Here is an 18,422-nt window from a genome sequence, read left to right on the forward strand (position 1 = left end):
TGCTGATGTTTCCCTTTAAAAGTTAATGCTTAGGAAATTTGGGGATAAGTGTATGATCTCAGGGAACTTTTGATACAATTGGGAGTTCACTCACTGGAATTATGGCCCCCCCCCCCAAAAAAAGATGCTGTATTTAAAGGTAGTTTTTCGTCATATCAAATGTGTGATACTTTTATATTCAGCTCTAAAATTATAGTTTCTTTAGACATTTAATCCAGTGACCGACTCTTAGATTAAATATGCAGTAGCTGTGATAGTCTCCCCTCTTAATATATTAAATGCTATTTGGATAATGCTTCAAAATCTATTTTCATCCTTAACCTGTTTTCTTTCCCGTTTCATTCTGTGCTCCCAGTACAGGGGGCGCAGGTTCAGTTTCTGGTGAGGTCACTGAGGTCCCACATGCTATGAAGCACAGCCAAAAAGTAAAAATAAGAAATTTCAAGTATTGCTAGATAGTTACAAGGAGATTATATCTTACTTTACAAAGGGTTAATAAGCTCTAATTCCTAAATTCAACACATGTGCGTAACCTCATACCTAGTCCCCATCCTACTGGAGAAAACTCTTAGGAACGTTCCATCTTTCAATTCCTCAGGTTTTTTCTTCAGCCTTGAAACAGATTGCTTATTTGGTTGAATACCAGATGTACTTCAGTTTACAAAGTCACATCATACAAAGAATGTTTACTTTTATCATTTACTACATAAAAGTTTATAAATGTATGGTATGGCAAGAGGCTAGAACTGATTTATTCATTTTAGTACAAAGTTGGATTTCATGTTAATGTTTAAGTGCATTTGTGATGTGTAATTCCTCTGTAACAATACTTCTAACACGTACTGTCTGTGCAGGGCACCATTCTAAGCACTTTAATATGATCACATTTCAAACTCAAGTAATCTTATGAGGTGTGGGTACTATTGTATTACAGATAAGAAAACTTAGATACAGATCAAGTGACTTTCTCAAGGCCAACCAACCAGTATGTGATAGAGCTGGCATCTGAACCCAGGCAGTCTGGTCTTTTAGCCAGTAACTACTATTCCTTAAGAAATATTAAGGGATTGAGTTTAGTTTTAAAAATTGTACTGAATTTAAATATTCATCCCAACTTGTGAAAATTCATAAGAGTTTTGTATATAGAGTTGTATCTATCCAGTGAAGAGGTTTACAGCATTTTCCACCATTTTTAAAAAATGTACAAGTCTGAATATAGGAACACTATCTAGTTTCTGATAGAAAGCACTTGACTTAAAGACCCCAATTTTCCCCCCTTTGTAGAAATATCCTCGAGTCTGTACAGACACAGTCACATACACCCCCCAAAATTTAAAGATTCCATGTATATGAATAACTTTTGGGACTGATCTAAGATTCTTTCTCATGTCGGTGGAAGGTAGTGAAGAAAGTTACTGAAGGTGACTTATTTAGTTAATAGTCTGTTGTTACGTCCAGTAAACAAGGTACCTGTCTTAATTTATTGAATTAGTACTCTTTTAAAAGAGAAGCCTGGGGCTCAAAAGTTACGTATGAGGTATTTTGATCTCAATTCCTCCAGGTTTTGAGAGAGAGAAAATGTTTAGGTTTTGGTGGTGGTTATTACAATTCCTTTCTGCTTCATTCAGCATTGCCGAGTCCCAAAGGAACCTGGTATGTGGGGATTGTGTATGTAAACAGAAAAGTGACTAGGTGGAAAGCTGTTAAAGGAAACTATCCGTAGGGCAGGGGCCTTGTGCAAAGACGGTAGCTCTGTCACTTCATTTACCATCTAGTTAAGCTATTGTCTGATAAGGGGAAATTTTAGTTATCTTGTTATTCTAGTATATGATATAGAGCACAAAGATATATTAGAAACAAAATTTTGTTTGAAAGAATTGACTTTTTCCTCTGTCCTTTGAAAAAATACACAGATGTGTGTGCTGTTTTGAGTTTCCTGTTCATAGCCTGGACTGGGCTTTCTTTTAGTTGGGTCCAAAAGCTGAATGAGATGCACCCTTTGCAAATCTTTCTTAGCTCAGCAACATTAGCTGGTTGAAATCAAGAGCTCTGGAAGGAAAGGCTCCAAGCTTCCTCTCTGGCACATGGGGGACTCAGACTTAGGTTAGAAGCCTGCATGGACTGTCAGGAGCTCTGCCATTGACGTAGTGCTAAGGCTTGGCCACAAGATGCTTTTGTTTACCAGTGACTTCTGGAATCGTGTGTTTGGGAAGACTAAATAGTGTTCTCTGCTGAGTAAAAGGAAATAATAACCTTTTAGCTAGAGAGGTCTTTATATGGTGATGGTCTTGGTTTGGTTACAAGTGTAATGCTTCTGTAGTCTTTTGGGAGGATATTTTAACTGATCTAAAGTCTTACCTGCAAGACTGGGATCTTTCATGTACCACTGGGTTAGGAATTTTGTCTAGAGGAGACCAGAGCCTCTCTCTGAAAGGATCCACTCATCAGCCTGATCTACTTTAGTTGTCATTCTTCCTAGAAGGCAGGAGAGCATCTGTGGTGTGCTGAACGCTGCCAAAGTGCAAACGTAGCACACTTAAGGGAGACTTCTTAATGCTGCTTCCTGTCTGAAGCCCCTCTTGCTCTCTCCCGTTTACAAAGAAGGCCTTATGCCAAGAATACTGCAGCCCACCAGCTGAATTGGATTAGCGGCACTCTAGGACAGAAGAATGCAGGTGCAGAGAGATTTGCAGCTCTTTGGCTAGCCTCTGTGTAAAGTCATCCTACAAAACCTGAGTTGGGAGATTTTCTGTTTTTGTGTTGGTGGTAATACAAAGAGAACGGGAAGCTTCTTGTTCGGATAACCATCCTGGGCAGAGAAGAGGAAAGAATCCAGAGACTTCAGCCCGTATCTTCCTCAAGGTTTAGAATGTGGCCTCCAAAGAAAACTCTAGATTAGTGACCTTGCTGTATTGTAGTGACTACCTGCATGAGCACTTAAGGCTGTGATTTCAGGTTGAGACTCTGGAATATCAGCTGGAAAACTGCCTTTAGAATGAAGACAATCCCAGGGGTTAGGTACAAGAAACCTTTTGCAAGTCAGAAATATGAGGGTGGCCCTGGGGCCTGGTGGTGAGTTGATGATACCATCTGTTAGGAAGAAGTTTCCATTCTAGCTTTTGTTAGCCTTTACAGATTGGTTCTTTGACAGGGGCTGGGCGCTGTGCACAAGGGAGCTTGAGGACAGACCACAATCACCATGGCACCCTCTCAAGACTATGTTTGAGGTATCAGGGTGAGCCATAATGTAAGTACCATAGAGTGGAGCTAACACTCGGAACTGCTTTCCAGATAACTCTGGCAGTACATGCACAGGCCTGGGCAGAAGGCCAGCAGGACAGCAGTGAACCTCCAGGGTCCATGAATCCTCTGGGAACACTTTAATTAGCAGCTGTTTTTTGTTACAAAAGTAGAACATTGTCATAAAAAAGAATTCAGTAAGCACAAAGGTAGAAGGAAGCATGAGTCATTCTCACCACCTGAGCAGCTGAAAACAGCTGGCTTAAGAGGAAGTGAGGACTGTAGGTGTTGGTCTAAGACCAAATTTTTCCAGTTGTCTGAGGCCCAAAATTCACACCCAAGAGTGATAAGGAATCTAGGCAATTTACAGTGTGATACTCTAGGGCAAGACGTCTGCCTTTCAGCCACTACTAGGGCAAAGGCCACATTCCTGGAGAAAGGAACATGTCCTCAGCCTTTACAGGCCCCAGACCCCTAGATGTAGGGATTCCAAGGCTGGCCACATGCTAACCCCTCTCCTCCCATCCTGCTTCTGCCCGGTATTTAATTTGTGCTGTACTGTACAGTGCCTGCTGCCATTTGTTCTGTCACAAGTCTGCTGATAATGCTGGCACCTAATGGGTGCCAGGTAGCATGTTAGGTCCACCCTTCTGCAGCTTTGGGGATGAAGCCTGGCATGGAGGGGTGATTATGGGTGTTTATTTTTATCTTAATGTAAATTTTAGTTGAAACATTTCATATCTTCCCATCATGGTCTCAAAGGAAAAGCAGGGCAGAAATGAAGCAGTGGGAGCTCACTAAGGGCCAGGTACTTACACAGTTTTTCTATGGAATCCTCCAATAAACATTAAAGTAGGAATCATCCTAACATCGAGGAACTCAAGAGGAAGGAATTACTACCAGTCCACAACTACTAGGGATAATTAAACATTCTTAATGAAAATGTCAAAGGGAAAGAAAAATGCAGCCCTAGCAGTATGAGATTTTGGTGCTAGCATTGACAGCAAAGCAAGGGCTTTAGTCACCAGGCCCGTGCAGTTCAAGGATGACTTTACTGTTAATTGCCCCTTCACTAAATCACAGGTGGACCAAGACCTGTCTCAGGCTCCTAACAGCAACTTTCTCCCAGAGACACAGGTTGAAGGGCCTTATTCAAGAATATTTTTGGTTTGCTAACCTACTTTTACTTGGTTGGGAAAAGATAGGACTTGGGTTGTGACTGCCTGGGTTATGTTCTAAAGAAGCACCCTTGTCTGACAGCACGTCAAGGGGAAAAAACTGGTTCACGTACCAAGGTCTAGAACAGGTAAGAATTAGTTCCATCTAATGGGAGCTTTTAATAGTCTCAACTTTAGTCTGATTTCCAAGGGAATCTGTATACGTGATGTAGTCTTGTTACTCCACCTCCTCAGCTGGAACTCTTATCTATGAGCAAGGCTTCAGGCCCATCTCCATCTCAGGTAGGAGCACATGCGAAGAACTCTGCCTCTACTGCTGGCAGTGTGAAAAAGCCTTCCAAACCAAAATGAGAAAGGCAGTGAAACACTGCTGTGCCTTGCCCCAGGAGTCCTAACTTTGAAGGGACAGAGTAAACTTCGGGAAAGAAACAGAACTTGCTTGGCTTGCTTTTCATTTAAATAAATAGGTTATTTGGCTATTTATTGATTTTAATGACAAACAAGCCAGGTAAGGTTCTGTTTCTTAGGGAGTGTGTGTGTATACTATGCATGATGGCAGTTTTTTGTTTTTTTTTTTAGCATGTACTTGTTTGTTGAAGGAAGCTATTTCCATATGATCCCAAACCTTTAAGTTCTAAAATTCATGCCTCTTAAGGGTTATGTTTATTCTTACTACTACAGAACCGAAAGGTTCCCTAACCTAGTCAAGAATGAGAGACAGGGCTAGATGACAAGGTGACTTTCAGACCCCTGAGGTTTCAGTCTCCTTTCAGACATAAGGGTACCCAGGCAGAGACGTTAGATAGAGCTGGACAGCTGGGAAACACGGTAATATATCTCACATCAGATACCACAATGTGTATTGACTCATTTACTACAGATAGCAGAGCAACAGAGGATGGGCAGTGACAGTTAATGTGATTCCACCCCGTGCCCATAGAATAGGTAAGCCACAGATCTAAGTGGATCCTGGAAAAGCTTACAGGGAATCCTTGCCTGTGCACAGGTAGAAAGGGATTGATCAGGTGGGCCACAGACTCTGAGCAATGTTTCAAAAAGCAATTTCTGGATAACATGAAACGGCATCACTATTAAGTGAGCACCCTAAAGTGTACTGTTAGTATAGATGACCCACACACAGGTCTGAACTGCACAGGTCCACTTACACATAAATTGTTACCAATAAACAAGGACCTCCAGTACTACATGATCTGCAGTTGATTGAATCCATGGGTGGTTCCTCTATCAATTGTGGTTGCTTCTCAAAAGGTCTTGAGGCTTAATATTAACCTTTAACAGATGAGCGCCTCTCCTAGGCATTACTCGAGGTAATACTTTACCATGTCCCTTTGTATAATCTCACTTGATCCTCACTCCATTTTGTGGGCAAGACTGTATATATGAGGAGACCAGTGGCTTGTAGCTTGTATCTTACCTGTGAGCTCCTGTTTCAAATCTAAAAGTGGGCCATTTTACTTTCGCTGCAAGGGGTGCTGCAATGCAGAATATTAGATTTCTATGCCACTTTATATTCCAAGTAAGCAAAGGATAAAAGTCTAAAATACTGATTAATTTTATAGGAGAGATAGCCACAGAGGTAAAGGTAAGATGAAAAACAGGCAACTTATCCTGGGGAGAGTAATGGGATCCTGAAACAGAAAAAGGATATCAAGTGAAAATGAAGTCTCAGTGAAGCGTGGACATCCTGGACATTAGTTAAGAGTGTATCAATATTGGCTTGTTAATGGTAAAAAATGTACCATACTAACATAAGATGCTAATAATAGGGGAAACTGCAGAGTATACAGGAACTCTATAAACTGTTTTTACAGACTTCCTGTAAATTGTTCTAAAATAAAGTTGTTTTTTTTTTAAGGCAGTTTAAGCTGAGCAAAGAGAGAAAATCCACTAGAAAACGACATCAGAAAATTTGATTAACTGGCGAAGTCTTCAAAAATAAGCTGAATTTGCAATGGATATACTCCTGATAGGATATTATTATTGAACATTTTATTGGGGAATTATATCTTGTAGAGGCCGGGGCTAACTGAGCACCATAATCTTAATCTTTGTAACAAGTCTCTGTGGTAGCCATTTCTATGATTATCACTTCCCAGGAAAGGCCACAAGAGAGAAGTGACTTGTCAGAGGTCCCAAGGTCTTCACTTGGCCCACCTTAGTGGTCACTACAGATCAGAGCTAGAAGCTGCAGAGATGTGGTGTGCTATTTGGCCTCAGCCTCGAATCACGGGTGAGAGTCGTCCCCCTTCTCTGCTCCCAGGCACCAGGCTCCCAGTCACTCTCCTCTTTAGCACTTCAGTGTCCTGAGTTCACCAGCAGATTAAGCTCAGGCAGGCCCACTATCCTATCTTACCACTATCTCCAGTACCAAGCACAGTGATAGGGAATCCTGCCGTGACTGACTGTTACACTGCTGTCCCCACATGAAGTCCTCAGTATTTATGCTTAGAGATAAGCATGTAAGAGTGGGTACTAAATAAGAAAGAGGAACAGGGGCAGAGGGTAAGAAACATACATCAACTGAAAGAGGGAAATTAATGATAACTTCAAAGCAAAGCAGCACTGCACTAAGTATTTCTTGAGGGACTGTACAAAGCAATTCCTCAAGTCTAGAAAACCAAACCTCAGGCTCCCTCCAGGAAGAAAGAATATGGGCTTTTTACTCAGCAGCCTGGAAGGCCTTTTAGAGACCAAGCTGTGGAATCTTGTTTCATTGAGCTTTAAAATAAGGCTTTTTTAAAAAAAAATAAGGCTTTTTTAAAAATAAGGCTGCCTCTTTCCATGATCTGGTAGATAAACCTGAAGCCCTATGATTTTGATTTTCACTCATCTCTAAAAAAGGTGAAATGTGTGTGAAAACAGGGTATATGGATGGTGTAAACTTCAGGTAGACATAAGGGATATGATTTGCCTCAGCAGAGAAAAAAGACTATAAAGCAGAATCACAATTAAAGGTACACTGTTGAAAAATCCAAAGTGTATAATTCATTACCTGCCATTATTACATCAACATAAAAAAAATAGGCATTTTAAACATTTCGACCAACAAAAGAGGGCATGATTTATAAACACATAAATATCCATGCATACTTTTACAATGATAGCTACTAGAAAAATGAGAACTTTAAAAATGCCAATCTAGACAAGATTCCCTTTCATTCTAATTGCCTCTTTCCTACATGTTGTTAATACCAAGAATCTTAAGAGGCTGCTGAGGTCAATGTTGCATTCATGCCAGCCTCCTTTCCAAGCCTGTAACTAATGATGAAAGTGTGATGAATCTTCTGCCTTAGCTTTGATGCTAGGAAAAAAAAGAAAAAGTTAGTAGCCGTGTTAGTCTAATGAATCAAATTCATAAGTAAAAATACAGCAGTGATACAAATTTTATGTCCTACCCAGATGGTATGTAGGTAGACTCAGAAATTATTAAGATTTTACTATATACAGAAGATAGAGCAAAACACTGACCATACCATCCATTTGGAAGCCAGAGTTTTTGTTTTGTCACTTGTGATCTGTTAATGTTCACAATTCACAATGATAACAGAAATACTTAAAAAATAACTTTTTCTATGGCATGCTCTGCAATGAAGGCTTCTAAAAACAGAATCACACAAACCCTTTATTGTTCTAAATTAAAATCAGTTGAATCCAGGTAGTAATTCACAACATTTCACATTGACTCAGGATATTTAGAAGATGTGAAGGTTATGTTTCTGAATTTCACACTATTAGAAACTGTAAATGCATGTCTTCAAATAGTGATGAACTGAAGCAGATACATTCTTTCTGGGTACTCTCTAGCACCTTTGGTAAATTTAAACTTGGCTTTAGACAACTTTTAAGCAGGGTGTGAAGAAATCATTTTGGCTGTCACCTATTTGAATGGATTTCCTTAACATTTAGCAGTGCAAGTGAGTCAATCAGAGTCTTTTTAGCAATCAGTTTCCAAGGTATGACATATTTCCTGGCTTAAGCCTGTCATATCAGTCTCTGAGAAGTGAAGAAGCAAAATTCCTCAGCAAGAGCAAAATATAAGAGGTCTTTCTCCTTTGAGAAGAATGCAGTTACCACCTAAAAAAACCACCTTTATTCCAAAGGGAAAGAGAATCCCATAAGCCCTCTCTTCAATTTCCAACAGGACAGACCAAGACTACAGTAGCAGCAGAGCTGCCCCTGGCTTTGGCTGTTTCAGGTCTGGTCTTTGACACTAGTATTGGTAGGTGATTCACTCATGCTGGGCACCAGGCAACAGACTGGCCCGGAGCATCAGACACAGCTCTTCTGGCTGGTTCTATTTCTGTGGATAAAGGGAAAAAGAAAGGTAGCTCCACAAAGCATTTATCTTAGGATCCAAGACAAAACCTGATTTAACTACTCTGGCAGGCTGAAAAAAATTTTTTTAATACTCACAAATACTTGCCATCTTACTAGAACCACATCTTCCATCAGTGGAGTGGCTGCTCCATTACTTTAGAGCTTGCCAAGACTGGATATAATGTACAAGAAGAAAAATTCTCTGAAAGGCAAACACTTTTCTAACTTCTCTTCCATATTTCATATTTAGTCACTTTCCATACTGCCATTTTCCCTCTTGGATAAAAATGTTCTCAGGAAAAACGGAGTTATTAAGTGGACAGATTCTTTCTTTGGCCAATAATGATAACTTCATTCATTCACTGCTCTTTCTCCTTAAGATGATGCCTTGGAAATAATATACAGTCTCAGTAACACCACCATTCCTGAGGGAGCTGCTGCACTTTGTTAATTATTGCTCATTAATGGGTAACATGATCGATCACAAAGTTCTGCTGGTAGGTACCTTGGGAGGGCCGTTAGATAATTGAGATTGTTCAATATATTTGTTTGAATCTCCTTTTTTTCCAAAGAAAAATCATACACTGCAACTGTCTGACAAATACCACCTGTCAGAGTCCCATGCTCATTTCTTTTATCAGATTTGCCCACACCGCCCCCCGCTTAAAAACAAAAAAGCTGGACAGACCTCAGTTTTACTGGCCTTAAAAGTGCCAAATAGCCATAAAGTATTTTTAAAATCTTTAAAGAACTTATGTCTCTAAGTAATCTTCACTATCCAGTCTCTGTATACCAGTGATGCCAGGCTATTCATTTCCACTTGGTAGCTAGCTTCAAAACCCAACTAAAAACTCTTCAGAGCTAAGGATCAAATCTGGGCAGAACCATAACTGACCTTTTCAAGTGCATGGCTCAGTATCAAGGTTCTTTGTTTTGTTTTTTTATCTCTGGGCTGGGAATGGTGCTTAATGTTTGCCAACCTCTATTACATGCAAAGACTTCAGGCAAGACACACACACACACAAACTGCTGCAAAGCCCCCAGGGCTCTCTTTCCAGGGGGCACTCAGGGTGGCTTTCAGAAGAGAAGGGACAGCCTTCAACACACCATAATTCTGTCATGGAACAGGTAAGATGACTCATATGCAGGACAGGCTTATCTAAAAGACTCTTTACCAACTGGCAAAACACCACACATCCTCCAAGTATCTCACTTTTCAGAATCTACTTAGCTTCATTTTCAGTGACACTGACAATCTAAAATTAAACTCTGTTACTAAAAAAACCTAAGTTTTATTTGAAGGAAGTTCTAACACACATAATCTAAAAGTGCTATAGAAATGCAGCCACCCTGAAGGCTTCTTCCAGGTAACTAGGTGCCAGTGATTAGTCTGACAGCAGAGCTGGCTTCAGGGATGCCAAAGTTCATCTCTGAGGACTCGACTCTGGAGGCTGACACTGTAAGTGTCAAAAATGAACAGAGGATTCAAAAATGAACCCAGGACAGGGGTTCCCTACATTTTTGAGGTTCCAGACCCCTTTACAAAATGTTTAACAGTTTAGAAATTCTTCCCCTCACCACACACACATAACTTCTTCACTCTGGTCTATGGATAATGTTAGGGACATGCTTGTTAATTACAAAAACTCCTTAGTCTCATCTGGAGTCTGAAACCCAAAAATCACGAAGTGTTATGACCTCCAATATCCCAGTATGACTGTAAAGAGAGAAATATAGTATTTATGAGAAAAAACAGATCTTAGAGAGGGCAGACCACCTCTTAGGAGCAAAAAGTCAAGGAAAGAATTGGCCATGAGCAGTCAGGAAATGAAAGCTCACCCTACTCCCTGCCTGCCCCTAACCCATGGGGTGCAACCAGGTGGCCAGAAATTATCTAACTGTCCCATGCCTAGGCCCAAGGAACCTCACGACCTGGATACCAAGGGACTTACCCCAGATTTTTTTTTAATATTTCATAGGAGAATTCCAAAAGTCACAAATTCCCAATTCCCAATGGCTCCCTGGCTACAAACAGCAGCCCTGTTAACAGCTGATATGAAAAACAAAATAGCCCCTTGAACTCAACCTGAAACTTTTGATTCCAGATTCAGTTAAAAAACAATACTTTTAAAAGGAAACTATCTGCAATCAAGTGGGGTTTGCTGTTTGGGGCTGAAGTACTTTTGGGGCAGCTGAGGATTTGATTAGTTCCCAAAACCCACAATGAAGGGAACCTTTTTCTATGCCCTGCTTCCCAAAACAAGACCCAAGTGGGGTGAAGCAAGCGTTTGCCTATGTTTCTGAGATGAGAACTAACAGAGGCTAGCAGCCTTCACTCTTTGTCAATTCTGTAAGCATTTTCTGAGCACCTTCTCTAGTGCATGCCTATACCAGGTTTCAGAGTTAACAGGATCAATGTCTTAAGTACCCTCTCATCTCTCAAGAAGCTTACCATGTGCCCTTAAAAAGGTCTTGGTGAAGTGCTATGGGGGATGAGGAAACAATTAATTCCACTGCCTAAGAAGACCAGGGCAAATAAGAAAAACCCTATCTTGGGAGATAGTAAAAAGCAGTTGGTATCCTCTGAGCTTTCTTCTGCCACACTCTCTATGGCCCCTGCCCCTACAGGCAAATGCAACGCTTGACAGGCAACAGCTCACTATGGAAAAAATTCACAGCCTCACATCAGACCAAGCCTGGCAGAATAGGAAACAGGCATGATGTGTGGATATCACACCATCCACATTTCCATCAACAAGTCAGAGAGGCCAAACAAGTCTGGTGGTGTCCTCAACCACTGCGGTAAGGATAAGTTAATGTTATCAATAAGATTTTTTAATAAGTGGGAAACTGTAGCACTCTAACCAACATTTTCTTAAAATTCAAGCAAAAAGCTCAAAACAGAATGTTCCTAAAGGAACTAAAGGGGTTGAATTTATGTGTTACTCCACCCACAATGTGTAATTTACCTACTGAGTTGTTACCTGGTTATGAAAAGCTTTATACCAGTTACAGAGAAATGAAAGGGCTTAGATTGGGGTAGTAAACAAGAGCATTCAGAAGACAATATACTCTAGTACATCACCATACAGGCAGGGGCCATTAGCTCTATACCCTTTCAAATGCACTTGGAAATCCTGTTTACCTTTTTCATTAATTCACTTCTGGTAGTAAACTGTGGCAGGTCTTCCACTTCAATCCCATCAGCCATTTCCATCACCTTGTCTAAAAGGTCTTTGTTGTAACTGCACAATAAAAAGTAGTAAGATAAAAACCCTGGAAGAATTATTGTCACTGTGGGCTAAAAAGAAATTGCAGGTAGCTGGACTATAAACTCAACTCTCAGAGGAACAATTTGATACTACTGGGGAAACTGATAGCAACATCAAGTTAGAAAATAGTTCTTCCGCATGTGGCTACAGAAGCGGCATTAGGAATGCCAACAGAGCAGGTGTTGTTAAGATTTACAAAACAAGACTTACAAAAACAGAGGCACTGTACATCTGGCAGTACGTATTCATGGATATGGTATGAGGGCCAAATTTTTTTTTTTTTAATATGTGGAATACTGGTCTAATGAAAATAACATTACTTGTTCATTTGTCCAATATTCTTACTTTTGCCTAATCTTGCATCTTGTTAACTAGAATTTACTAGGGGCACCTGGAAGTCAGAGAAACGGAAGGGATGCAGCAGGCACTGCTTCCCCAAATCCTGTTCCAATAACTCCCCAAATCTGAAAGTAAAACCAAGTGGCTTAGGACTGCAGGGGCCATGTGACCACACAGCCATAAGGAGCACAGAGACCAGAACTAGTCAACTAAGTCATTTCATTATCCTAACAGAATTTCAGGAAATGCTAAATAAAAGGATGGAGCCTAAAGATTTGCCACCTGCTTCATGGAGTGGTAGAGTGCCATATTTCAAGCATTTCAAACACAGTTCCTTGAAGGCATTTCATAAAAGGAAAGGCAGACAGGCAGAGTGCTGCTTGCTACTGGGTCCAGCAGACTAGGATATGAGAGAAAAAGCCAAGGACCACAAACTACATCCTGCCATAATGGTAAAATCCACCAATCCTGCCAGAAGCTGCATGGTCCTTAGGTATGTCTCTTTCCCTCTCTTCAGTTGCTTATGTAAACTGGGGATCTCAGTTTCTGTCCCTGCAGGTTTGCCATGTGGAAGGAGCTAATGAACTTAATATTATGCACTCAGAAAGAGGATGGTTTGAAGTAATTACAGTAATAATACAAACAAAATATTTGTATTTTGTATTACAAAATAATACAAACTCGAACGCCTAGCATATTATAGGGCTCTTCTTGCTAGATGACAGCCTGTGCTAAGTGTTTTTCACCCTTTAATACTGTAGTCATCACAATTCATTTTCCAGATGAGAAAGTCGAAGCTCTGAGAGGTTAAGTATCTTTTCAAGAATTGGCTAAGATGGGACTCTGCCTTAGGCCTGGCTAGTACGGTTGGAGACTGGGGACGGAGTCAGCCTTGGGCAGGGGTTAGCCCTGGGGTTAGGACTGCGGGTTGGGACAGGGTCAGTTAGCCGGCAGGGGTCCGCACCTGCAACCCAGGAAGAGGTGGTTGGCCCAGACCATGGAGAGGGATAGCAGCTGGTCCAGGCGGCCGCCACCGTCGGGTGGATCGCGGTAATCGGGCAGGTGGCGCAGGATGAATTCCATGCGGGCCTTCCATTGCTTCTCGCTCTCCGAGTAGGAGCGGAACTGCTCAGCAAAGTCAGTCGCTCGCCGCACACCGGAGATTAGCTCCTCCACGGCAGCGGCCGCCTCGCCACCCACCATGGCGCCCTCCACAACTAAGGGCCGGACCCGCCCACTGCCTTCCCGACATGCACTGCGCCACCTCTCTGCGGCTAGAGGAGCACCGGCGGCGCGCGACTGCGCAGGAGGATTGGTCTGGAGCGCCCTCGGCGGGCGCGGCGGCCTCACCCAGCCGGAACCGGCACCTCAGACTTGCAGCCGGCGCCTCTGGAGTGGCTCTACCTCAGGGCCTCAGGGGCAGTTCTCACTGGACCCGGTGGGAAACCAGTAGGGAAACGGAGGCCTTCCCAAGCACACAGCAAGGACGGCCCTCTCCCATTCGGCAGCTGGATGTCAGTCAGGGCTTTTACAGTGTCCTTGACCTGGGAATTCCCCGAGCACCCGGCCCGCAGGACCTTTGCCCACAGTTCCAAGGAATTACAGGTGTAGTTGCTCAGGGTCTCCTTTTATCCATTCCCAGAGGCCTTGACACTCCACCCAGCTTGTGGCCCGACTTCCTGGAACCAATTAGAGATCCAGCTGAGTACTTCCCAGACTCTTTGCTAGGTGCTGGGATGGTATGACAGCAAACTCAGAGCGCTCCTCTAGTGAACTTTAGTCTCCTGGGGGAGATAGACATTACTAGTGAATACTTAATAATTGCTCAAGGGAAACTTTTCAGCATTGACAAAATTTAATAAAAGAGAGACCCAGAGTGCCAGGAGCATGAATAAGCAAGAGACCTGATGCAGACTTGGTCAGGTAAATGATCCTGGAGAGCTGAGGAATTTACAGAAGTTAACTGCACGGAAGAGTAGGGCACCACAGGAGACCCTGCAAGATCTGTATGACAAATCCTAGAGTAGGGGGACAGTGGAGGAGATAAGGATGCAAAGATCACAAAGGACAGTGGTTCACGGAAGGAGTTGTGGTCTAGGCCCTAAAAAGAATGGGGAACCACTGAAGGATTTTAACCAGGTATTTCCAAAAGATGTTGGCAGGGGCCAAAATGGATGTGTCTGGAGGAAATGAGCAGGTGAGTTGGCCTGACTCTGCTGTCAGTTCTAGGGTCAGGTAGACCCATGGACAAACGAGCTCATAAAAGCTGAATTTCACATCTCATTCAGGACCTGGGAAACCACTTGCACTTCCTTCAACCTTGGGAAGTTACTGAGCTAATAGGCTTCCCCATCCTCCCCCATCAAATGTGGGTTGGAGTACAGAACTGAGCCTAGAATCCAGGATCCAAGGCTTCAATGTAGGTACAGTATTGTGAGGCTTAGGAGCAAAGCAACCTATGAGCTGTCTCCTGCTTCTGCAGCTTGTGATGAGACATCAGGGCCTCTAGCAGGCAGAAAACAGGTATAGAATGGAAATATCAGGCAGTCTCACAAGTAGACTGTGCCTGCAAATACCAGTACCAGGCTCAGTGACATCCACTGTGGTTAACAGTAGGGAGGCATGCTACTTTTACCCTGGTTATTGGGAAGAATGTGAGCAGACCTGTGAAATCAGACAGACTCAGCTTCTCCGCATCAGTCAGCAATAGGTACCCAGAGCTGGGGTTCCCGAAATTAAGTGTAGATTACATCACCTAGGGAGCTTGTTAAAATAACAGATTCCTTAAGAGTTGCCTGGTTGTCCAGTGGTTAGGATTTGGTGTTTTCGCTGCCATGGCCCAGGTTCAGTCCCTGGTCAAGAAACTGAAATTATGAAAGCTGTGATACATAGCCAAAAATAGCAGAGTCCCAGGCCCATAACTGGATTTTGCATCAAGGCTCTAGGAAATTGATTCCATCTGCAGCTGACCAAACTTTGAAAAACATTGATGAGGATTCTTGGGACCAAATTCTTGGTCACCTGATTGTATGGTGGAGAGGTTGGCCCAGAAATAGGAACCTGGACTTTGTGACCAACAACTGCAGCTACATAACTAACTTGTGTAAAGGCTAAGAGGTCATCTGGCAACTATCTCATTTAGAATCATCTTTAATAATGATGAGACATATGCATATGTGTACCTACATATAGACATATTCATACATGCATGCAGGTCATAAGAACGCAAACGTACACAAATAGGTATTCTTTTTTATACTATGATCTTGTTAACATTATACTTTCGAAATGTAAAGTAGCCTAAAAATGTTAGTTAATATTAACATTTTACAGGGCCCTGTGGCAAGTCCAGTCACTGCCCAGGTTATTGTTTCTAACTCGTTTCTGTGATTCAGATTTTCTTAAAGTGAAATACTTATATAGACAAGTACAGTTTTCCTACCTTATCTTCTTTTTAAAACATCGTTGTGTATGTGTGAAAGTTGTTCAATCGTGTTCAACTCTTTGCAACTCCATGGACCATAGCCTGCCAGTCTCCTCTGTTCATGGAATTCTCCAGGCAAGAATACTGGAGTGGGTACCATTGAGTATTTTAAATGGATGAATTTAGTGGTTTCAATATATTCACAGATTTGTGCAACCATCAACACAAATTAAATATAAAACATTTTCATCACCCCTAAAAGAGACTCCATACCCATTAGCAATTGCTTTGTACTCACTCAAGCCCCTGGCAACAACTAATCTGCTTTTTATCTCTATAGGTTTCCTATTCTGGGCATTTAACATTAGTGGACTCATACAACGTGTGGTCTCTTGTGACTAGCTCTTCACTTACACAATGTTTTCAAGATTCATCCATGTTGTAGCATGTGTTAGTATTCCATTCCATTTTTGTGGCTGAGTAACATTCCATCATATGGATACACTTCATTTTGTTTATCCTTTCATCAGTTGCTAGACATTTGGATTGTTTCTACACCTTGACTAGTATAAATAATGCTACTGTGAACATTCATGTACCACATTTAAAAGTTAAAAGTTTCTCCTGTCATAGGTTCAGTGGATGCTGGCAAAATATTTAAGACTCCTAAAACAGAGACAAAGAATTCTGTACTGTGATCACAGTACAACAAACAGCATAAGCTTTATGTTTGCATTGGTTCCTCTTGTCCCTTAAGTCCCACAGGGGTTATGACAAAAGATCAGCGGTGGATGAGGTACAAACAGGTACAGACAATGGATTTGTATGACTGCTGAGGAACCCCAAGTTTAGGGAACATCAGTCTTTTATAAGGGCTTCCCAGGTGGTGCTAGTGGTAAAGAATCCACCAGCCATGCAGGAGATAAAAGAGACGAAGGTTCTATCCCTGGATTGGAAAGATCTCTTGGAGGAAGAAATGGCAACCTGCTCAAGTATTCTTGCCTGGAGAATCCCATGGACAGAGGAGCCCGGTGGGCTACAGTCCATGGGGTCGCAAAGAGTCAGACATGACTGAGTGCACGCATACACACAGTCTTTCATAAAAGGCTGCAAGCAAACCTGCTCAACCTTTGCCCCAGAGGAGTACATTATCTTTTTTATCTGGACAGTAAACAAACTGACCCTTTATTTTGAAGATAGACACTCTCCCTAGACTGCTTCATGGACAAATATCCTTGAAAAGACAATCTGGAACAAAAGGGCAATTAGTGTCTAACTCTTAAGATGTGCAGATACATAGGACACCCATGGAAAATTGTTTCCCAGCATAGGTTGTTTTTTCTTTTTCTTTTTTTGCATGTGGTCGTCTAATTGGTCCAGTTCAATTTGTTGAAAAAGACTGTCTTTTTTCCATTCAATTATTGTACTTTAATATCTTTGTCAAGAATTAATTGACCATCTATGTGTGAATCTATTTCTGGAGTCTAATCTGCTCCATTGATCTATGTGTATATCTTTTTACCAATACGATAGTGTCTTGATTCAGTTCAGTTCAGTTCAGTCGCTCAGTCATGTCCAATTCTATGCGACCCCATGAATTGCAGCACGCCAGGCCTCCCTGTCCATCACCAACTCCCGGAATTCAACCAGACTCACGTCCATCAAGTCAGTGATGCCATCCAGCCATCTCATCCTCTGTCATCCCCTTCTCCTCCTGCCCCCAATCCCTCCCAGCATCAGAGTCTTTTCCAATAAGTCAACTCTTCGCATCAGGTGGCCAAAGTATTGGAGTTTCAGCTTTAGCATCATTCCTTCCAAAGAAATCCCAGGGCTGCTCTCTTTCAGAATGGACTGGTTTGGATCTCCTTGCAGTCCAAGGGACTCTCAAGAGTCTTCTCCAACACCACAGTTCAAAAGCATCAATTCTTTGGCGCTCAGCCTTCTTCACAGTCCAAGTCTCACATCCATACATGACCACTGGAAAAACCATAGCCTTGACTAGACGGAACTTTGTTGGCAAAGTAATGTCTCTGCTTTTGAATATGCTATCTAGGTTGGTCATAACTTTCCTTCCAAGGAGTGTCTTTTAATTTCATGGCTGCAGTCACCATCTGCAGTGATTTTGGAGCCCAAAAAAAGAAAGTCTGACACTTTCCACTGTTTCACCATCTATTTCCCATGAAGTGATGGGACCTGATGCCATGATCTTCGTTTTCTGAATGTTGAGCTTTAAGCCAACTTTTCACTCTCCACTTTCACTTTCATCAAGAGGCTTTTGAGTTCCTCTTCACTTTCTGCCATAAGGGTGGTGTCATCTGCATATCTGAGGTTATTGATATTTCTCCCGGCAATCTTGATTCCACCTTGTGTTTCTTCCAGTCCAGCGTTTCTCATGATGTACTCTGCATATAAGTTAAATAAGCAAGGTGACAATATATAGCCTTGACGTACTCCTTTTCCTATTTGGAACCAGTCTGTTGTTCCATGTCCAGTTCTAACTGTTGCTTCCTGACCTGCATACAAATTTCTCAAGAGGCAGATCAGGTGGTCTGGTATGCCCATCTCTTTCAGAATTTCCCACAGTTTATTGTGATCATACAGTCAAAGGCTTTGGCATAGTCAATAAAGCAG

General features: G+C 42.0%; 1 protein-coding gene across 3 annotated transcripts; it reads right to left on the reverse strand.

The window, feature by feature from the left end:
* Positions 1-7,401: 7,401 nt before the first annotated feature.
* On the reverse strand, positions 7,402-13,609 carry CDKN2AIPNL (CDKN2A interacting protein N-terminal like). Of its 3 annotated transcripts, none has more exons than XM_019964923.2 (3): positions 13,332-13,609; positions 11,902-12,001; positions 7,402-7,740 (listed from the first exon to the last, which is right to left on the reverse strand). In XM_019964923.2, the coding sequence occupies exons 1-3, from the start codon at positions 13,568-13,570 to the stop codon at positions 7,729-7,731; spliced, it is 351 nt and encodes a 116-aa protein (XP_019820482.2). In that variant the 5' UTR covers positions 13,571-13,609; the 3' UTR covers positions 7,402-7,728. The 3 variants fall into 3 exon arrangements, with proteins under 3 accessions (XP_019820482.2, XP_019820483.2, XP_019820481.2); XM_019964924.2 differs by lacking the exon at positions 7,402-7,740 and adding an exon at positions 8,046-8,739; XM_019964922.2 differs by lacking the exon at positions 7,402-7,740 and adding an exon at positions 10,019-10,213.
* Between the last annotated feature and the right edge of the window lie 4,813 nt (positions 13,610-18,422).

Source organism: Bos indicus, chromosome 7 (genome assembly GCF_029378745.1).
Source record: "Bos indicus isolate NIAB-ARS_2022 breed Sahiwal x Tharparkar chromosome 7, NIAB-ARS_B.indTharparkar_mat_pri_1.0, whole genome shotgun sequence".
Taxonomy (NCBI): domain Eukaryota; kingdom Metazoa; phylum Chordata; class Mammalia; order Artiodactyla; family Bovidae; genus Bos; species Bos indicus.

Excerpts from the sequence above, each read along its gene's own strand:
- CDKN2AIPNL (XM_019964922.2), bottom strand. The coding sequence starts at position 13,570 with ATGGTGGGTGGCGAGGCGGCCGCTGCCGTGGAGGAGCTAATCTCCGGT. Across the intron at positions 12,002-13,331 it reads CACCTCTTCCTGGGTTGCAG|TTACAACAAAGACCTTTTAG; the intron begins GTGCGGACCCCT and ends TTTATTGTGCAG. Across the intron at positions 10,214-11,901 it reads GAAGTGAATTAATGAAAAAG|TGTCAGCCTCCAGAGTCGAG; the intron begins GTAAACAGGATT and ends TGACACTTACAG.